The sequence below is a fragment of the Sander lucioperca genome, chromosome 3 (assembly GCF_008315115.2).
Source record: "Sander lucioperca isolate FBNREF2018 chromosome 3, SLUC_FBN_1.2, whole genome shotgun sequence".
Taxonomy (NCBI): Eukaryota; Metazoa; Chordata; class Actinopteri; order Perciformes; family Percidae; genus Sander; species Sander lucioperca.
The window spans coordinates 28195413-28218699 of record NC_050175.1 but is presented as its reverse complement, the minus strand read 5'-3'; the positions used below and the strand labels follow the sequence as shown (position 1 = coordinate 28218699).

General features: G+C 39.8%; 1 protein-coding gene across 4 annotated transcripts; it reads right to left on the bottom strand.

Annotated features, from left to right (window-relative positions):
- Positions 1–7799: 7799 nt before the first annotated feature.
- LOC116054708 (SHC-transforming protein 4) lies at positions 7800–22615 on the bottom strand. Of its 4 annotated transcripts, none has more exons than XM_031306390.2 (14): positions 22322–22615; positions 21990–22068; positions 21391–21896; positions 18791–18861; positions 15281–15341; positions 15064–15183; positions 14890–14943; positions 11827–11878; positions 11596–11722; positions 10678–10870; positions 9843–9915; positions 8878–8959; positions 8617–8764; positions 7800–8512 (listed from the first exon to the last, which is right to left on the bottom strand). In XM_031306390.2, exons 2-14 carry the CDS (start codon positions 22039–22041, stop codon positions 8384–8386), a joined length of 1668 nt encoding a protein of 555 aa, XP_031162250.1. In that variant the 5' UTR covers positions 22042–22068; positions 22322–22615; the 3' UTR covers positions 7800–8383. The 4 variants fall into 4 exon arrangements, with proteins under 4 accessions (XP_031162250.1, XP_031162252.1, XP_031162251.1 ...); XM_031306392.2 differs by having other exon boundaries at positions 14890–14940; XM_031306391.2 differs by having other exon boundaries at positions 21990–22100; positions 22322–22613.
- Positions 22616–23287: the final 672 nt, after the last annotated feature.

The following is a 23287-nucleotide window of genomic DNA, read 5'->3' as shown; positions in this document are numbered from 1 at the left end:
AATTGTTTTTATTATAGATTAATCAGCCAAATATTTTCTTAATTGATTAATCTTTAGATTTCTAAAATGTCTGAAAATACAGAAAAATGTAAGTCACAATTTCCCCCAAACTAGAGTTGACTTATTCAAATTGATTGATTTGTCCCACCTACAGTCCAAAACCCAAATATATTCAGTCTAATAATAGAAAACACTAGCAAATATCCACACTTGAGAAGCTGCACCATTTTAACTTAGCCAACATAATTGCCCAAAATAAAGCAAATGCAATTAGACAAGTAGCCTTTTAATATAAAAGTTTGTATACATCTGGAAGTTAAAAATGACGAACGTGCTTAATACAGGCAATTAAAATATACCTTTCTACCTTACCGGACATTGCTCTTTACAATTTGCCTCTTATTTATCCATTCTCATTATCTATAGACAAACATTGGCATCATGTTAATAACCCTAACCTAATTACTTATCATAAGGAGAATCAGCTTATGTTTCTTCCCAAACTGCTTATGCAGTGACACAATGGATGTATAGAGTGACACCACATGTTGCCTGCTTCTGCTTTGACATGAATGAGGGGTCAAAGGTCAAACAGTGACCTCACAGATTTGACAATATGTGACCATCAGCAGGTCTCTTAAGTCTAAAACAATGGCATCACACACTAGGTCATTGCTGTTCTTGGTGAGCTGTTTTGGGCGAGGTCCGCGTGACTCAGAGAAAACCCAGAGGGGATGGAACGGACGTAAAGCAGGAAAATCACTTCACTTGGTAAAATAAAATGTACTTAATTTCACACTTATGATACCGTCATGTTAATAGATGATAGTTATTTCTGATTCTTATTTTGGTGAGAGACACTTTCAGTTTCTAGTTGTTTGCTGACTGAATCCGATAATATGCAGATATCATTATCTTATTTAACATGTACACAAAGTGTGAAGGAAAGAGCATAACATGTTGAATTCCTGGTCCTTGTACCAGATAAGCCCTCTTTTTGACACCCCAAAAGCTAGGCATTGTGGGAAGTTATGTGAGATCTGTGATTACATTTGACAGAAAGGCTTTAAGTGTTGTTTTTCTTTAGATACCCTGTCAGTGTTTTTATCGGTCTATACCAGAGCTGCTTCTTTCCCCCCATCAGTTGCTAGTGGTTTCTTGATCTCAGCCTAACAAGCTGTTCTTAGGGTGATTAACGTGGGCGAGACCCTCCAAGCCTCTCAGAGGATGATGAGGGCCACAGCCCGAAAACAGCCAGCTGCATACTTTCAGCACACAGTCATCTTTCACTTCACCAAAATCTGCAAGTGACAAGCTGCTGAAAACTGATGGGAAAGTGTGGCAGCAATTATTATAGGCTGTTTACTACCACTCATTTTCACTGCTCTTTCAGACACATCTGTTTCAAGAACACTGAAGTAACGAACAAAATACAGGATACAGCCATTGTAATTTAAATCATTGGTTTGAGCATATATGTATTTGCCATATTTCATCATGAGCATGTTATAGTCTGTTAGTGAATACAAGAAAATGGAGAAAAGCAACAACCACATACACATTTTTGAAGTATTTTAGAAATCTAGCCAGAGAATATTTGACCAAGCAAGAAAACATATTTTGGTATATGCTGAAGGGGAATGAGCTCTCATTAAGACTGATAGCACCATCTTGTGGCTTAATGAATGCAGGCAGTTAAAAATGTTCATTACTTGATTTACATAGAAATTCTTTTTCTAGGTGTGAGCTCAAGTGAAGAAACTGAAATCAATATATTTATGAAAGAACATTTTTAAAACATGTCTTGACCATGTGAAATAGGAGTTATTAGCCAATCAGACAATAATTTTACAAATGCCAATTAGAAGGGGCATTTGAAATACCTAGATTCATTGCTCTGAAGTTGTTTTGTACGATTTTCATTAAGTTTCTATTGTTGCTAGTATTATGCTGACCTTAAACATGCAGAACAAATCATTTAATTTTCATTGCATGGCTAGAGCTGTAACAATTTTCAAGTGTTGCTGTACAATTAATTGTCTCAGAAATAATTGAATTCCAGGATAACGCTTTTGGTTATATATCACTGTCATGTGACCCAGATTATGTAATAACACAAATACATAGCCTATGTAGTAAACAATGCCTCTTAATTATCATAAAAACTAATTTCTAACTGCATCACCCCTCGTCATTTTTGTTCTTATGAACGTCTATAGGGTAAAGTGCCAACAATTAAGAATTGAAATAATAATACAAAACATAGTCCGACCAATAATTACTTATATAATTACAATTTGGCATATCTAAACAAAATCCACAATAACCAGTCACACGCCTTAGCACCTTAGCTAATGCTAGCAATTAATTGCGGTTAAACAAATAAACCGTGATTATGCAAAAAAATTGACAAATAGACAAATAGCCTATGTTATAATTGTTACAGGCCTATGCATGGCTCTCACACACTTTGTGCAGAACTGGAATTGCTTTCAAGTTGCAACATGTGAAGTCAGCCCCAAGGAGAAGAGCCACAGTATAGTTAGTCCATATCGACGACATTTCATTTACGGGATTGTTCCGGTGTCGCCGGAGGTTCCGCCAGATGTCCCTCATTTTCGTCCGGATGTCCCTCATCTTCCGCTTTCTTTGTGTTGGCATTCTAAACTCTGGTCAATTCAAGAAACATCCTCCGAGCTAGAACAGACAATCAAAATATATTTATCTTTTCTTTTGGAGTAAAATTATCATCATACACTCGACAGCCATTTTAAATCCAGAGCTCGCCTCCCTATGTGCACTAGGCTATTTTACAGAGGGACCGTACCTGCGTCCAGAGCTTAGCACCGCCCAAGCCGATTGTGATTGGCTTAAAGAAATGCCAATAAACCAGAGGACGTTTTTCTCCTATCCCGAATGTTGTGTGGACTAGCCAGACCTTCCTCCGGAGCGCTGTGGAGATAGGTCTGGCAATGCGAGACTACAGTAAAGTGAACAATCATCTGTCTGCAGTTAATCATGTGTGCATTGGTATGTCTCAAAAAATCTTACCGAAGGCTCTTGACTCCATGGGCCCTATCTTGCACCTGGCACAGCGCAGCGTTTAGCCCGACGCCAGTGTCTTTGCTAGTTTAAGACTGACGCAGTTGTCAATGTCCCGTCCAGCGCCCATGTCGTTTAAAAAGTAATTTTTGCGCCCATGGGCGTGCTGGTCTTACAGGGAGGTGTGTCCAGGTGAATTCTTGGCGTATTGCTATCTTGAGTCAGCGGGAAGTGATCGCGTCATTAACCAACAAAAACCTGGTCTAAAGTCAATAACGCAGCATTTCACTGTTATTTTAACAGCGCATTAGTAAAATGCGCCTAGGCTCGTGCACAGCGCGCGCGCACACACACACACGCGCGCGCGCGCACACACACACACACACACACACACACACACACACACACACACACACACACACACAGGGAAGCGCAGCAGCACACAAACATGCAAACGATTACAAATAAAAATATTACAGTGCAAATCTGCCATCATAATATAAATGCGCTAAGGTACAAACGCGCCTGGCTTTTAAAGGGAATGGGAGATGACACTGATTGGTTTATTGCATGTTACGCCCAAAACACACCTATGAATTAATGAAGACACTAAGTACCACCCGTTTGAACCATGCGCCGTCAAACTAGCAAAAGTGGATTTGGACACGCCCTAAACTTCACGTATTTGCCAGTTTATCTGAGACTAAACTGCAAATCTCGTTCTGTAGATTCTGGTTACAGAGAGCATTTTAATTTTTCATACAGAATGCAACAGACAAAAAAAAAAAGTTATTTTTAGAATAGGAAATGGGGACACAAATAAATAACGAATAAAAACAAATAAACACGAGAAATTTAACATGTAAGATAATCATTCTGAAAGTAATTTCCTCCCGACACCAGTGATGGTGCTTAGATTACGCTTACATGTAGACTTTGAGTAAACACCAGCAAATTCAGCCTGAAAGGGAGTGAGATGTTGCTTTTCCTCCACAGCTTAACCAACAACATGCAGCTACATCACAGGTCTGTCATTCAGCACAAACTAAGATCCATGGTCACCACCACAAACAATGTCATCCCAGGAGTTTAAGTAATTCTCCTGTCCAATGTGTCTCCATTGGACAATGGCAACACAGTCCTGTCCTGCCCGGTCTTTGTCCCAAGAGGCCAAGGCCTTCTTTGGGTCCAGGTGATTCCAGTAAATTAAAATTCTTTGAATTCTGTTTCCATTGACCCATAAGTGGACACCCTAATTTGATTTTAGCCCCTTTTGTGTGCTGGAATCAACGGAGCGAGAGTTTAGGTAGCTAACGTTACGCGAGATGTAGCGTTATTCAAGGTGCAGTTCTTACCTCATCCATGTCCAGCAGAGACTGTTTCCCTTTAGCAGTCCCTCCAGGATTTCGCAGCCTTTTTTTTGAGATTGTTGCGGCCCAAACTGCTTGATTTCGCGGGAGCTTTTGTAAAAAATTGCAATAAAAGTTGCGATGTCTTTTGTATGTTTGCAATGAAGTTGCGGGAGACAGTGAAAGTTGCAAAAAAGTTGCGATTTTTTTTTTTTTTTTTGTATGGTTCTTTAAAAATAAAAAGGAAACTTGTTTTGGGGAGAATAAAACTACTCTGGGCTGAGATTTCCTAGTAACTTTACCAAAAAAGCTCAGGATGCTGTAAATGTTGGTATAATATGAAAATGGCTGGTGGATTTAAGACAAAAAATAATAATTTATTGAATCAATCAAATTTGAACATATCTGTCAGTGGCTTGTTGATCTTTACATTGTTAGTTATTTTCCTATCCTGGCCTGGCCTGGGAAACACATTCATACGGTTTGATAAAGTACTGACTTTAACTTATCATTGCACTTACAATAACGAGCGTAGCTGTCCTCAATTTAGGTCATCGTGTCATCTCATCTCCTTTTTCTCCTGCATCCGTGCATGCGTGTGTGTGTGTTTGTGTGTGTGCAAGCGTCAGTCGCGGGGGGCATGGAGCAGTAGCCCCACCCGCTGCAGAGAGCCGACAGCCAGGATGGAAACAGCAGCGACTTTTAAATCATTAAAGTATACATTGATGTTAAAATGTATCGGACGGTCTGAAATGTTTTGCACGGTCTTTCGCTGTACGTTTTGTTGGTAAATGAGTCACACGTCTCGTCTTCATATAAAAAACAAGGAAATGATCAACCCGTTCTCTCTCCCGATTGGTCATTGGCTCTCAGAGTGCACGTGGGACTGCTGTGATTGGTTGAAGTCGCGGGAAACTTCAGGTTATTGGTCAAATGTGCGGAAAAGTTGCGGTGATTGGTCAAAATTGCGAGTCGCACTAAATTCGCGGTGATTGGTTGAGTTCACGTGAATTGGCGCAATCGCGACATCGCGAAATCCTGGAGGGACTGCTTTAGTCTTGCATTGCCAGACCTATCTCCACAGCGCTGCTGAGTAAGGTCTGGCCCCTCCACACATACACTCCTAGATAGGAGGAAAAAAATGCTCTGGGTTGTTTGCATTTCTTTTACCAATCACAATGGTCTTGGGTGGCGCTAAGCTCCTGTCGCAAAGACGGTTGATCTGCCAAATGGACTCAGGAAGGAACTTGTTTTGGTGGAACATTTGCACTCCGCAAAAGAAAACGCCACATACAATATAAAATGAAGTTATTAACTGTTCACAGAATACAGTAACGTGAGCTATTTAAATTAGCTGGATAAATGGTTAAACGTCATTTGCTCTTACCAGTGTATCACCATGTGTATTTTGACCATAGCAAATCCCCGCCAATCGGTCCCAAAACGTCCCAGTTAGATAGTAAAGGCCGTAAACATATTCTTTGTAAATCTTTACAATCATTCCCCGAAAGAACCGAGCAGGCCTGCCTTGTTGCACAAAGTTCGTTGTTGTACCCAAAATGAATGGAGTATTGCAAGGCAAGGGACATCCGGTGGAATATCCAACGGCGCCAGATGTTCCAGCGATTATCCAGTAAATGAACTGTCGTCGATCCAGACTTTCCCCTTTATGCTACACCACACACACATAAAACAGAATTCAAAAAATATATAGTTAATAATACTATACACACATAAAGTAAGTGCAATGTCAGTGTAATAGGAGGGAAGTGCAAAAACAATGACTTTGTTTATAGTGGGAATGTAGGTAACACTGAGTGCCAAAGGGAGTGCAAATAATAAACAAACAAATAATAAACATATAATAATAATAATAATAATAATAATAATAACAACATATAATAATAATAAATACATCTCTAAATCTTTATTTATTATTTGTTTATTATTCAAGTAGCCCAAGTAAAATGTTACTTAGTTTTCTTTCTAGTTTTAGTAAAAGTGGAAGCTGACAGTGAGAGAGAGAGAGAGAGAGAGAGAGAGAGAGAGAGAGAGAGAGAGAGAGAGAGAGAAAGAGAGAGAGTTTGATTAGGGAGGAGATGCACCTGTGTTATGCTACAGCATGGTGCTACAGTAGCTAGCTCCTCCGCTGCTGCAAGCAATTAGCTAGCTAGGCGGCAGACGGAAGAAAGACCCCGGCGGCGCCCAGCCTTGAAAATTTCACAACCAGAATATGAGCTGAGCTTTATTCGCACCAGCAGCCTTTCTGACTGTAGTATTCTGTTACTAAAGATTAAACTTTTTGGTATTTCCTACGGTCCCTGTCTGTGTTGCTAGATGTGAGCCGTATACCCAGCTAACGTTAGCAAGAAAGTAGTTAGCTGTGGAAACCATTACCTAGCTACTTCTCCCCTAGCTAGCTACATTCAGTGAGAAATAATATATTATTTACCCTACTAACGTTACATTTACTTGTTACTCTAACGTTAACGTTAGCTACAGATTACGATTGTACATATAAATGCATGCAGGGGGTGTGAGTACTTTTACTTTCAATACTTTAAGAACTTTAAAATAATAGCATGTACTTTTACTTAAGTGCCATTTTGCACAATTGTAATGGAATATTTTTATATTACAGTATTTCTATTTTTACTTAACGCCTCTTCTCATTTATCCTTTTTAATCAATAAAGCTTATTTTCGGTTAAGCTTTTTTATTACATTATTTACATTTACAGTTAACAGTTAATTTGGTTAGTCGTATCCGCATTGCTACTGTAACGTTATTTATATACTGAACGAGTTACCATTAACCTAGTTAAGCATAGAGTGTGCCTGTGTCTCCAAAATCTTACCAGAGGCTCTTGACTCGTGTCTTCGGTCCTTTGGTCACATTCCATACCAGAATGTAAAAAAAATAAGTATTAAATTAACTCTTTCTTCCTTTGTGCAGCAGATTGCATCGAGCACTTTGATTGGCTCTTGAACTCTACAGGAAACTAATAACACCTTCCAAAATAAGACAACACATTACACCTTTGTGTCTCAGCTACACATGTTAATAAAACCTTGACACAATAAAAAGTTGTTTGTGAATATATATAATAATTTAATGTTCTGTGAATATATATAATAATTTTATGTTCTATAAATATTTTATTTCCATTAACTCATTTTTACAGTGTGTCTGTCATCTGGTAATGTGCAGTTTTCTGATATAATCATGAAATTTGGAGGACAAATCAATGCACTTACAACCTCCCTAGAGCCTGCACCTAAAAATAGCAGTTCAATTTTGTACTGTAAGATAAAGTAGCCTGGATTACTGGAAGTATAAGAAGAAATAAAGTTGGGTTTTTTGTGGTTGGAGGATTACCAATAAAAAATGTCAGACAAAGTCCAGTAATCCATTCTGTAAAAGAACTGAAGATGTATTTGATTACACTTTATGTGGAACAAAAACATTACTATTTGCATATTTGCCAGTTCATCTAAGACTAAACTGCAAATCTGTTTCTGTAGCATTTTAATTATTTATTCAGAATGTAACAAATAAGTGAGTTTCAAAACTCAAGCATGGAAATGAGGACACAAGGCAATAACAAATCAAAACAAATGAACACAAGACAAATTAGTTACCATATCAAAAATGATTCTGAAAGTCTGCCAACATTGTGGTAATTTCCTTCTGACATCAGTGATTGTGCTTTGACTTAAAACACCAGCAAATTCAGCCTGGGAGAGAGCGAGAGGGAGACAGGATGTTCTGCAGGCCAATTCTCAACACGGGGCGTGTGAGAATTTACTCAAATGGTAAGAAAATCGAACAATTCGCATATATAATATGAACTTTAATGACCAAATAATAAAATATTCTAGGAAGTGGCGTCTCACATGTTGACAGGTTGATTTAAAAGTGTTGAAAGGTTTAAACATTTCCTTTTTTTGCTAAGGCTAATATATGCATCTGACGGTCTATAAATGTGTGTTTTAGTGTCTTTGTAGGATTGGCTGTTTCAGACACAGCTCACTGCTTCCAGTGACGATGGGCAACTGGTTCTCCATGTGGAAACGCACCAGGTGACCCACACTCAAAAACACCTGATCACGAGTCCGCACCTGGTTACACAAAGACACAGGCAACAAGGTTAAACATTAAGGCCAGCTGCCATTTGCCTCGTCTCATGCTTTGTGTATTTAAAATCCAACAACACAACTCTAACCTGCCCATGTGGATCCACCAGCAGTAAGTGCCGCACGGTGGCTCCCTCCATCCCGCTGAGTACATACTGACGAGAGGCAGAGCTGCTCTCTCTGACCAGGAAATCCCCACTACAGGTGAGAAGTGACTCCGCCTGCTCTCTTCCTAACCTGGGATAAAGGACACAAAGTTACTGAGAAAGGAAGAGGGAGATATACATTAGCAGACAGACACATTAAAGTAATTCACTGGTAGTCAAGAAACAGGGATGTCGATTATCCACCTGCCATGGAACCAGCCTTCCTCCTGGATCAGGTGGATCTGTGTGTCAGAGAGTGGGGTACTGACCGCCGATACCACCGAGTCTGATGGAGATAGAAATATATAACGAATATAACAGTTCACAAGGATTGGTTGCTCCAACCGGGATTAGCTATAAACCAGGATTATTTTTGTATAATAGTAGTAGTAGTAGTAGTAGTAGTTTATTCAGTCATCATAAAAACAACAATTATACACATATCACAGTGTAAACTCCAACAGTAAATAGTGACTGAAAGGATTAGGCTGAAGCAAAAAAGAGAGTTGCACATTTTTAAATTCATATTGGCATTGTTTTATTGATTATGGTTCACTTTACAATTCTTTCGCGCCAAATCTTTAAACTTAAGGTTAAATAAATAGGTTTTATTGTAGACTGTTCTTAAAATCTCAGATTTTAAAACTCCAATTTAAACTCTGATTTGTGGTTAACTTTAAACTGACAGTTGAGGTGTCTAATAGACTCAACAGAAAAGTTGGAGCTGCTATCAAAACATAACAGTGAGCAAAAATCTTGCTGGCGCCACTCTTTCTTCTCCTACAGCTCTAATTGTGTGAAGTACAAATAACATTTTTCGTTCCGATACCTACAGTAACTGCTGCATGATGGTGCAGTGATGGCTATATTCATGGGCTTTTGTCTGTGATTGTTTTGATCAGAATTTTTTATTCTGGCCTATAGTATTTTCAATTATGGTTTATACTAATATTGCACATTGCTTCAAACCATTTAACTATGTAAGTTTTATTAAATCAGATTTTAATTAAACAAAGTTTACCTGAACTATAATTAACCCTATTAGTTTAAACTACACTTTCTCATGCACACAGTCACAGAGCAACACACGTTAATGAAGTATCATACAGACATATACAGTTATGTAGAACCATTTTAACTTGGGCTGGCAGTGTATTGATGAGTTTTACCTGCAGGTGGAGCTGGAGTTTCTTCTGTGATGGAGCAGTTCTCACACAGTGAAACAGGCTGAGATAAACGAACCTGCAACAGCACTAGATGAGTCATACACACAGGGTGTGTGTGTGTGTGTGTGTGTGTGTGTGTGTGTGTGTGTGTGTGTGTGTGTGTGTGTAAGCAGTGGTGTAGTCTAATGTATTGTAGTGGGTATACTGTAGTGTATATATATTGGCCAGAATCTGCCTTTTGGGGGGGTGGGCATATCATATTGGGGGGTCTGGGTGTTCTCCCCCAGGGAAGTTTTGAGCATCAACGACTTCATTTCCTGTATTGTATATACATTTTTATGCACCAATTCACAGTGGAAATACCTTTCTTTAGCCTATGTGAAGAAGAAAAACACAGATGATGATTCAAAATATATCAAAAATATAATGGAAAGTATTTTTTTGCATGTCATTGGGCATTTTTAAGTGGGTATATGGAAATCCTGGAGCTTTCTTAGTGGGTATACTGCGTATACCTGCGTATCACGTAGACTACACCACTGTGTGTAAGACATGACCAGAAAGTCGCTGACTTAATTCCCAGACTAGCACAATAATTCTGGGAAGTTATTACCAACAACTGAGGTGTCCTTGAGCAAGGCACTTAAAGCTCAACTGCTTCTGCTCAGTGGCCAACAGACAAAAAAAAGATTTTTTTTTTTCTTTTTAAAGTGTAAAATTATCTTTAAAAAATCAACATACTTCAAATTAGGCAGTCCACTACTGACATAATGATATAATGCCACACATATTAAACCATTGTAACATTTACAACTGCACAATATCAGCGGGCCCTTACCCCTTGTATGTCAGCATCCTGTTTGTCCTCTCTTGTAATCCGCAGGTCCTCTATTCCACCAGCGGGCGGCGTCTTTCCCGGGATCACATTGTAGTAGTCACGGTGCTTCCTGGCTTCTCCTTCCTGCTCTAACCTTTGGTCTGTTATTGTCTCCTCTGGGCTCCATTTCTGACAGATTCTCACTGCTGCTGACCTGCACGCAAAAAGTTACATGATGTTCACCTCACTGCCTCCGCTGTGGAGAAGCTGTGACATGACTGTTACTGCTGCACTAATGCACACGCATATATGCAGTCAAGATGAGTACACACACACACACACACACACACACACACACACACACACAAAATAACACTTACAAAGATAGAGACAAATACTCAAATCAAAAGCATAGATTCCTTTGAGTTTGCCGAATAAAACTGAGTCCCTCTGCGCCAAACTGTGCTACACAAAGAAATGGCTGCAACTAATAATTATTTTCATTATTGATTAATCTGCCAATTGTTGTCTTGGTTCGGTTATAGAAGATTACATAGTGAAAAATACTTAAAAATTCCCAAAGCGAAGATTATCTGTCTATAAGACAAAGTAAAGTATCAAATGTTCTCATTTGAGAAGCTAGAACCAGCAAATGTTTGGCATTTTTGCTTGAAACATTAATCAAACGATTACTAGAGTATCAAATCATTGTAGTTTCATTTTCTGTCGATCAGCTAATCTATTAATCAACTCATCTTTCAGCTCTACACAAATATACAAACACAAAAACCAAGTAACCCAAGGATGAGGCGCCCCGGATCAAACTCAAACTCAAAAAGAACTATGCTATTATAAAACCCAGTGAAAAGAATTATAGGCCAATGTAGAGAGTCTAAATTGCACTTGTGATCAGATGGGTGAAGTAGACAGAAGGACAACCTGGGATTGTTGGAGAGGAGCGATGGTGTGTGGCTGAGAAGTTGGCGGAAACGAGTCTCAAAAGCCTGACCGATGCTGTTGATAACCTCACCGGCACAACCCCGGGGACACTCCAGGATGTGACATGCTGACAGAGAGAGAGAAAGAGAGACAAGGTTGTGCATTTAAACAATGAAGGCAGAAAGTCCAATGGAAGCCGCGCTTATCGTAATGTGAAATTAAACTGTCCACCTCTCTGATTGACGAGGTCCTTGGCAACATAAGCGATGTAATCTGCCATGTCCTGTAAACAAATTGAGAGAAAAATAACAGAAAGCTGAACAGCAGCCACTGTGGCCACAAAATGGCAGTTACAAGATGCTAAATGCTAATATAAACAACGTGTCTACATAGCTTATAATTTAACAGTAGCACAAGTAGATAAGACAATAATGAAGTCAGAAAGCCGACATAATAATGTCAGTTACACAGCAGAATCTGTCTAAAGTTTGTTAACATTAGCCACCATAAGCTACTGGTCATACCAGAACAAGTAAGACTGTGGCAGCAAAACCCCTGAGTGTATTGAATTTAGCAATGGTGCATTTTGTTGCCCATGCATTCAACCTTTCATTTGTAAAAGAAGGAATGTGTTATTTCTTCTTTCAAAAGTTACATAATCTCGCTTTAAAGGTATTCTCTGTATTTCTCTGTATGTGCACAAGGTCAATGAAAAACCTCTTGACTGTGTTGTTGTTGTTGTTGTTGTTGTTGTTGTTGTTGTTGTTGTGTAGTTTACTTAATAACCTGTACATCTGGTGGGTTTAGGATCTGTAATCAGCCTTGCGATTTCTAATCTTTTCCTAATTTGATTATTGAAAACACAGCAGACATTTTCAGTAAATGGACATCCACGTGTATTCTCTGTTTAATTAATTCACTCCCTATCAGTGGTTCTCTGATACTAATACTAGAGCAGAGTCAGCTGAATATGTTTCACCATAAAGCCTCTGTGGCAGATTGATTTAATTCCCCCCGCTATCTTCTATGTGTCCAAGCCAACAGAGCCGAGGCTTAGAGCACACTACAAGATTATTTTAGCTAATTAATTAAACAGCGAGCTATAATCCCATCCATAGCTTTGCTGGTGTTGTGTTTCCCAGAGAGAAACTGCCTCCCTGTTCTCTACAATCTTTGGCCAGTGTGATGTTGCAGTATCAAAATGGCAATGAAATATTAGAGTGTGTACCCAGCATTTGTATTCACTGTTTGAGCAAACCATAAATAACAGATTTTGTTAGTCAAGCAGTTTATTAAGCAGGGTTTGACCTAGACAGCAGCTACTGTAACAACAGACATGTCCTGCTGGCTGTTCAGACAGTCATTAACTGTGCAGCATTGATTTTTTTCTTTTTTCACTCAGGATAAATAACCCATAGTCTGTCATATGGAAATAATGCGGGCATAGAGGGGAAAAAGAAAAAAATAGATACCAGTAATTAGTTTGACACAGATTCGTCGAGGTGTAAAGATGATGAAAGCACAAACCAGCTTTGATGGGATTACATTTCACTGGAATTATACCTTGTGCGATTTTATGTGACCAATCAAATTGGTTGATTTATTGATTGATGGTTGTATTAAGTCACAAAAAATGATTTTATAAATTGTTTATACAGTAGAAACGCAATATCCTGAGAAGCCAATCAGAGATAAGAATTTGAGTCCTCACAGTTGTCCGCTGATATTCTGCCAAACATAACATTATTTTTTTCTTTTGTTTTATATGTGTAAAATCCTTCCAGTTGCAATTGACAACTTTCTAATCTATTTATAATATACAATAATGAGTAAATGTCTGAAACAACAAGAAAACCAAAGTGAAACAGGGAGGAAACTTCTGCTGAGAGGAGGTCATTAAAGAAATCTTAATAATAGGGGAATTTAGTGCCATATTGATATGTGCAGACAATGAAGGTGCATGAAAAGTGATTGCAAACAAAATCAATGTAAGGCTAAATGTTGTTTCTTTGCATCCCGCAAAGTGTTGTAACATTCTATCAAATTTTTTAATCAAATTTAATAAAAGTAGGCTGAAGCTATGATGAATTAAACATATTGCTTCAGATAACTTATTCATCACCAATGATATTTTGTACAATCATTTCCATACGTGCCTCAGAAGGTGTGTGCTCACTTGTTTTTGTACTGCAGTCATCTAGAATCTACTCTTAAGACACCTTTTGTGGCTCTCTTGTCTTTAAGAGTATTTTTAGTCAGAAGGAAATTTGATAAAAAGCATTTATTCTTAAAGTGCCCATATTATGAAAAAATCACTTTTTCTGGGATTTGGGGTGTTATGTTGTGTCTCTGGTGCTTCCACACACATACAAACTTTGAAATAAATCCATCCATGCTGTTTTGAGTGAGATACGGTTTCTGAATGTGTCCTGCCTTCAGTCTCTGGGTGAGCTGTTCAAAATCGGCACAGCTTGTGACGTCACAAGCCGAAACGAGCAGGCTAACCGCAACCATTAGCTCGTAGCGTCAGCATGCTAACGCTAATGCTAACGCTAGCATGCTAACGCTAGCATGCTACCTCATTCTCAATAGCAAAGCACTGCTACAACACACACAAGTTCACCATAATCTACAAAAGAACTACTTACATGTGCGCCCTCATTTAGAAGTCTCCCAGCTAATCCTGCCTTGTAACTGACCGAAGTTGTAGAAACAGCCTTTCTTTTACGGTCTATGGAGCTAGCTAGCTGACATGATCTACATCTGAGCTACTGCACATGTGCGAGTGCAATCAAAGATAGTACAGAAGAAGAAGAAGAAAAGAGGTCTCACTCTGTAGCTAAAACAGAGACCAGCTGAAAAGAGGAGCTGCAGCAGTGAGAGAGAGCGGTGCAGTACAACAAAAATATGGTGTTTTTTGAAAATTAAACCATGTAAACCTATTCTGGTACAACCTTAAAATACAATTATGAACCTGAAAATGAGCATAATATGGCTGCTTTAAGTTTGTGAGTAGAAAGAGTGAAGGATTTTATTATTTTATTTCACTTATCTTATTTATCTTTCATTTAAGTCCAAAATTTCACTTTTAATGGCTTGATAAATACGGGCCCAGACCTCGCACCACCAATTAAAAGTAAAGAGGGATCTAGGGTTGGGGTAGGAAATAATTCAATCCTCCACAAACCCAGCTGTAATCAAATTACTCACTGCGTATGTGTGTGTGTGTGTTAGTGTCCCTATCTGTCCATGAACATGTTGGTACATGTGAAACATTTGAGAATATGAACATACTGGATCTCCTCCTGAGGCAAATGAAATGGCCTGCATGGGGTGGTGGGCAATCTTCTGAGGATGAGGAAAAAAGAGAGAGAGAAAAACAGAAGCACAGAATTTTTTTTAATGCAATGCCTCAATAATTTAGATGCATCACAGTTAGAATTTGGTTAAGCGTGCTGAAGCTGTCACCTGTAAGGAGGAGGCAGCAATCAGAGTCAAGCTGTCTGTGGAGACAGTGAGGATGCTCCTGCTCCCAGAAAACTGTAGGTTGATTTGACCCAGAAGAGCAGACAGTCCCTTGCATACAGGCTGATGATGACAAAAATCAGTTATTCTAGCTGTGTCTGTGTTGATTGTAGTGTGTGTGTGTGTGTGTGTGTGTGTGTGTGTGTTGGGTGTGTCTTACCCTCCCATTTTTCACTGCTCTCTTGGCTGATGTCCTCTCACACAGTCTGCTGATTGCCTCACTGTGCATGTGCACACACGCGCGCGCGCACACACACACACACACACACACACACACACAAACAGATTAGAAACATGTACACATACACACACCAAACACAGAGATACCTTTGTAAATATGTGATCCAGTGTGCCCTGCTAACATGTGACTTGCATGTGAGAACATGAGGAAGGAAACTACTTTACAATAAGCTTATCCACAGTATATCAGTGAAATAAAATGTACTGCAACATGCAACAAGCAAAAGTTTTGTCAGCAATATGTACTTGACGTATCAAGTTAATATCAATGAGCCCTTGCCTGTTTAGGTAAAGCTATACATACAGTACATACAAAAATATGTAGATGAAAAGGAGATAGATTTGACTATTAAAACACTGACTGATCTATGATAAGATTGGCTACAAAAATACTCCTGGTATGTGTGCTCATATTAAAGGGGTGATAGAATGCAAAACCGATTTTACCTTGTCATAGTTGATTAACGACAGTTTGGTGGGTAAATAGGACATACATAGAACCTCAAAATCTCATTGACACCGCTTTCCTCTGCAAATCTCACAATTTGAAACTGCCTCTGAAAACGGGCAAATCTCAACGAACCACCGAGTTGACGTCAACTCGGTAGCTCCTCCTTATTTGGCTCTAGTCTCTATCTTTGTCACGCCCCAACATTTACATAGGCTACACCACTGATCTGAGATCAGGTAGTCGTCTGAATAGGTCGCGCAGATCTCAGAAATTGTATACATTGTTCGTCTGCTATTTCATCACTAAATTCACTTCTGAGACTTTTTTTATGAGAGAAATCAACTATGTAGAGGTCAAACATAGGCCGTTTTACAAAAATTGATGGCTAATTGCAAATGTTGTCCAACTGTGTGTCAGAGTTCAGCGGCCGGTGCTGCCTGGGTTTCTGCCTCGCCGCCCGGCCTGTCCTCCTTCACAGACCCCAGCCCGCTGTGAGCTAGATGGAGCTCCGTCACGGCCGGCAGCCCGCTGCACTCCATACCCGCACAAAGTCACTGTTTTTGGGTTACTGGACTACCAAACGCCGCTGCCCTGACAGAGCTCCAGGGCCTGCAGCTCCCCTCTTCCTGCTAAATGGCTGGTGTGTGTGAGTGAGAGTGTGGTCAGCGAGCTTGTTACGCCAGCAATCTCTTACCACAGATTCCAGTTAATCTTATAATGGATATGTGTGTTGAGTTATTTTATCAAACGATCGGGGAAATAAACGCTGTGAGTGAGCTGGGTGGAGCTCTATCAATGAGAGCTAGCTTGCCTCCTCCTAACGAGACCTCTGAAATTCACAAAAATGCATTAAATTGAAATCGGACAAAAGTGTTAGCTAAGCTTTGTAAAACCTTAGGGTAGCTGTGATATACATGCTGTGACGAAATTCAAAGTGTAAATATACTATAGTTATGCCGAAAGTGTAGCGGCGACCTTTTCCCATAGGATTGAATGGGACACATAGCCTAGCTAGCAGCTCCTCCTAACGAGACCCCTCAAATTCACAAAAATGCCTTAAATTGAAATCGGACAAAAGTGTTAGCTTTGTAAGACCTTAGGGTAGCTGTGATATACATGCCGTGATGTAATTCAAACTGTAAATATACTATAGTTATGCCACCAGACTGTGTGGAGCTCATGAAGTCCGACACAGTTTACCAAATTTGCAATTAGCCATACATTTTCGTAAGACGGCCCATATTTGAGCTTTATATAGTTGATTTCTCGCATAAAAAAGTCTCAGAAGTGAATTTAGTAACAAAATAGCAGACAAACAATGACATATATAACATTGCAGTGTCTGAAATATGAGACCTGCTGTCTCGTCTCCAATGTATGTGTATGTGCGCTCAACCAATCAGCGCGCAGCTCATCTAAATATTCATGAGCATACCATATTTGGAAGAAAAGCTCTTGTTCCAAATAGGGCCATATTCACAGGGTAGTTTAGGGCCCACAGAATAGCACTCGGGCTATTTTCAGCCCAACCAATGTTGCATACCCTATAAGGAGACCTTAAAGTGCCCATATTATGAAAAAAATCACTTTTCTGTTTGTTTGTGTCTCTGGTGCTTCCACACGCATACAAACTTGGAAAAAAAAACATCCATGCTGTTTTGAGTGAGATACGGGTTTCTGAATGTGTCCTGCCTTCAGTCTCCGGGTGAGCTGTTCAAAATCGGCAGGGCTTTTTATGTCACTAGCCGAAATTAGGTGGCTAACCGTAGCATGCTAGCGCTAGCATGCTAGCTCGTTCTGAATGGCAAAACACTGCTACAACACACACTAGTTCACCAAAATCTACAAAAGAACTAAAAAGAACTTACATGTCCCTATTCTGCAGGTATTCCACGCAAAGTTGGAAGTGCACCCTCGTTTAGAAGAAGTCTCCCAGCTAATCCTGCCTTGTACTACTGAAGTAGTAGAAACAAACAGCTAGCTAGATGATGTGATCCTTACCTAGCTACTGCGCATGTGCGCCTCCCAACAAAGATGGGATAGAAATGTGATGCCTCACTCTGTAGCTAAAACAGAGACCTGAACACACAGGGTGAAAAGAGGATCTGCAGCAATGTGCAGTACAACAAAAATATGGTGTTTTTTTTTAAATTAAACCATGTAAACCTTTTCTGGTCCAACCTCAAAATACAATTATGAACCTGAAAATTAGCATAATATGGCCACTTTAAGGAACAGTGTGAAATATCCTATATAATCATTCTATCACCCCTTTAAGCTGTAATTCTTCAGAGCTTTGCAGTTGCTTGTTTTCAGAGAGCTGACGCTTGGGTCAGAGAGGCCAAACACCAACAAACACACACATACATAAGTAACATCCCACTATCTAGGAAACAAGACTTTTTTTTTTTTCCAGGAAGTGCTTTTCTTCTCCTTGAAAACAAATTGTATGTAATTGATTGAGGTCTCGCTCCCTCTCTCTCTTCTCTTAATAAGACTATGAGAGATCATTAGGAGGAAATTCATCTAATTAGATTTTCTGCCCCATCATTCAGCAGTGTTGTTGTGAACAGAAGTAGCTGTGTCCTTCGGCGTTATGGCATCCAGCACAAGGATGTCAATATCAAATGAGGAGAAAGCCCCGGTTTATGAAACATTATACATTTAATTTGATTTCCCCCTTTGAAACATTTTTCAAATAAACCACACGTGTTGCTTGGCGACTATATGTTATAAAGCAGTTTCCTCTTGTTAGTGAAGGAGACCATATGTAATAATGGAAGGCCAAGTCCAAACAGTTTCAGAATTCTATCATTACGTTAACCTCATGACAAAAACTAACGGAGGCCAAACTCCAGAATCACAAGTAACTCCATTACAAACATGCATGCACACACATACAGTAGAGAGAGAGAGAGTCTGTGTGTGTGTGTGTGTGTGTGTGTGTGTGCGCACGGTGGTAGTGGGAGGACCTCCTACCGTGTGACTTTCATTCTCGTATCAAAGTCGAGGGTTCTCATGGACTGGGTCACCTCCACACTACCCATGTACTAGTAAAACACAACAAAACACCAGTTACTCACGGATTCCAATGTAAAATAATATATCTAGAAACAGTCATAATAAAAGTCTTAAGTGATCTTAGACAGAGTGCTTATGTGGGCAATGCTTCCAGCCTGTTTCTCTTTAATTTAAAGGGTAACTTTATTTTTTTGTTCAACCTGGACCCTATTTTCCTATGTTTTTGTGTTTAAGTGACTGATGGGAACAAGAATCTTCGAAATTGGTCCAGAATAAGCAAGATTGCTGCAGTCAACAGTCAGCAAAACAAGCTACAATGTAAGTTAATGGGCAATTGCGCACCTTCAATTCACGTCAAAAAAGTGCTTGTTTTGCCACTGACATGCTCAGATTACTGTTCCAAGTGTCTAAAACATTATGGAAAGGATCCACACAGAGATAGACCTTTCAGTTAAAGAGTAAGATCCTTTTTTTAAACATAAAAACATCCCTGAGATCACTATCGCTAAACCCACCAGACTCCATGTAAACAAATAGGAATTTTATCATTGTAAAATACACCATTCAAAATCGACAGAAACAAAATGAGACTATGAAAAGCCGTTTTGGTTTGTTTTTCCACTGTTCCAACAATCACCACTCTGGTTTGGTTGAAATAAACCCTTAATTGACCCATTTACATGTGGAAATATGCTGGCTCTATACACCCTAAAAGTATTGATTATTTAAATGGAGTCTGGTTGGTCACTTGCGCGTCTGGTTTGAAACCGCCGCTATGCAGATGACAGCCAACTGTATATCTGTAGTTCCTGATGACCTCAAACATCTAAATTGATTAACAACTGCTCAAGAAACATTATAAATACTGGAGCAGATTCAAAGAAAGACAAAGTTTTAAGTGGACTTGGCGACAGGTTCAATCTGCGGCAAAAAGTTTAGGAATCACTTATTGTATACTGCATTTTTCCAAGAAATAGCAAAACTCAAACCATATATTTTCTGACATTGCACATTTCGGTCATGCTTTTATTTTCTCTCTTCATGGCTGTCTTTCAACAATCAATAATCTTTGGCAGGCTGGACTACCCAGGAAATCAATAAAAAACTATTTAAGAAAAACAAGACTAACAGTAAGGCTGTACTAAATGAACAGCATGCTAATATGCTGGCAGGAACAATGCTATCATGCTGATGTTTAGCAGATTTAATGTTCACCATCTTAGTTTAATACTGTATGCTAACATTTGCTTATTAGAACAAACTACAAACTACAGCTGAGGCTGAAAGTCATTTGTTTTTCAGGGATTGGTCATTAATCAAAGTATTTAGCGAATTGATGATGGCAAATAAAAAATTAAGGGATCACTAAAGTTGTTACAACCCCCCTGAGGGGGACATAAATGTCTACCAATAGTTGACAAAATCTTGCACACAAAACCTTATAATGGCACAAGATGAAAAGTCGTTAGGATTTATCATCTGGTAACCATGAAGAAAAAAATTCTGGTGCCAATCCATCCAGTAAATGTTGAGATATTTCATCGTACAAGAAAACTTTGACCGGCTATTAGTTCTAGAGGAGAAATCATCAAAGGCAATCATCAAGTGCAGCATTAAATGTATGCACATACAGTTATCCTTATGGACCAAAACTGTGGACTAGCCTGTCCATAGTTATCCGACATGCAACTTCTGCACTTAAGAAATAGTTTTGGACATCTTGACATGTAGTTAATGCAACCAGACAACATTTTTGCCATGTGCCTGGATACACTTTGGCCAGTCCCACTTCTATTGGCCCTGCGCTTCAACAGAGCAGACCAGAGCCTATAGGCTGGAGGCAGGATGAGTAAGTCTACTGATGAAGACCAGACTTAAATCAATATGTGTGTGTGTGTGTGTGTGTGTGTGTGGTGTGTGTGTGTTTATAAAGGACAATAAAACAGTCCGTTCTCATTTCCATCAGTGGTCAGCTCACAGGCCCTGCTCTTAATCACCCATGCGGACACACCTCCGGTTTTAGGACAGCATGGGCTCTGCTGATACCGGATACATTCACACACACACACACACACACACACACACAGAAGTAGAGCAGATCTAGAGAGAAGCAGAGAGCCAGGATGAGTCACTACTGCCTACACAGGAAGCTTAATCTGAGAGGGGGGGGATGAACGTACGAAAGTGAGTGTGATGGTGTGGAAAGAGCACAGGGAGACAGAGTGTATATATGTGTGTGTGTGTGTGTGTGTGTGTGTGTGTGTGTGTGTGTGTGTGTGTGTGTGTGTGTGTGCGTGTGTGCGTGTGTGTCAATGGTTCTGTATGTCTGTGTGTTTGTTGGCACTGGTAGGAATTATTAGTAAAGACTTTCTTGCAGTGTAAAGTGAAGAAGCTTTCACACTGACACACAATTAATATTTTAGTAATAACACATTAACAATTTTAGACAAATTGTCAAAACATGAAGATTAGTCAGGCAAAGAACATCCCACACTCTGAGTCGCATTCTGCTACACCATTAGATTTTTGAGTGTTATTAGTTAACACGTGACAGGTACCTTGATGTGATGGTGAACCACTCTGTCTGCTGTCCCCTCCACTGTACAGTCATCTACTGCCGAGGAGGTCTTCAAACGACAGAGACCGTCTCTGTGTTGTGAGCAAGGACAGCCGGCCATCCGATGCAGGGTTATGGGTCTTTTTGTGCAGCGCAGAGCCAAGTTATTAGTGGCTAGGGGCACGTTGAGGGAAGGTTGGCTACAAAATCTCTGGTTAGGCCCTGAGGGTCTGTCAGTGTGTCCATCAATGGTTCTGCCCTCTGAGTCCGTCTGTCCCCTCATCCCCCGCAGGGAAGTAGGACTTTGCAATCGGATGTTGGCCACACGGGGGATGAAGTCCCTCAGGGTGGACGGCCCGTGATGTGTAGGCGTCCCGGGATCCAGCTGGGCAAAATCAGAGTCTAAGCAAAGGTCCTCTCTAGGGGGCAGCATTCTTTGGGGCAGATCCTCCAGAGATGTCAGCGAATCATTGCGCAGACGACTGTATTTGGTGCGCTTCAGCATGCCTGTAAAAGATGAAACAGAAAGTGTGACAATCGGATATGCAGCAGTCACTTTCATTGTACTGATTATGTATTATGACAAAAGTGATGAGCTACCTGGTAAGAGTCCTTTCTGTGATTTGAACCTGGGTAAGGTTTGCTCTCTCATAATCAGGGAACTGGACAAGGGAGAGCACTAGGACAAAGTAGAAAAGAGAGCAGGAAACCCTGCCAGGAATTAGACTAAACATTCACAGTTATTACACGCAGAGGTTTGAATGATAACGTAGATTTGACTACAGAAAGCAGAAAACAGGAGAGGCTTGAAATACATTAAGGTTGATATTTTTTTGTTGAATTGCTTATCAGTTGATGTTTGGGAAATGACTTAGCATCTGGCGTACAATGTCCTCAAATTATTACGGTCCGTTAGAGTAGATTCAACTCACCAGCGTGGGACTGGGGATGTCCTGTGTAGTCTACAGTCCAGTCTGCTTTGCTCTAGTCATGCTGTGTACACCCCCATCATAACTCTCAACCCATACACTTTCTCAGTCAGTTGCCAGGCTTCCAGCTTGGCTTCACCTCCACATCAACTTTCCTCCCCTCGGTCTTTTCTTTCTGAGGCACAGCAGAACTGTGCAGCTTTTTATGAATGAACTTTTCTCTTTTTTTTTATGAATGAGAGACTCTCGCTCACTTCCTCTATCTCTCTATGACGGTGCATGCAGATGAATGTGTGAATGGAGCGGAGGAGAGATTGACAGACGGCCCCTAAGGCTCTCTCCCCCTCCCTTACCCATAAACTACCATCCAATCACAGGACGGTAGGGTGACTCATGCTGCACACACACACACACACACACACACACACACACACACACACACACACACAGAGCCAATACAGTACATGAGCGCTCTATTCCTCTCTTCTAACATCAGATGAGTAATTAATACACCAGCTTTCCCCCTAAAAATGTTTTCACTTAATCTAAAAAACATCTTTTGTAGAAATAGACCAAATTGACTTGATTTACACAATAAAAGAGATTACATAGTGTACCTATTGCATGCAATATTCAATTGACCTGCGAAGAGGAAGGGTGATTTAACTGAAATATTTGCATTTCCCTTTGATTCCAATCAGAGCAATATGCCAAGCACCAACTAAAGAGTGTTTTACATACTGTACTTATTCCTGAATAAAAGATTAATATCTAACAACAGCAAAAGGCAGTCAGTGTAGAAGCACTTCCATACTTGGACCTGGAATTACAGATTAAATAAAATAAATGTAAGAGTAAAGAACTATTTCTAACTAACAGGTTAACTGCAAATACCTTGACAACTGTATATGTAAATGAGCTGGATGTGACAATATAAAGAGAGACAAGTCTTCAAGTCTGAGTGTATAA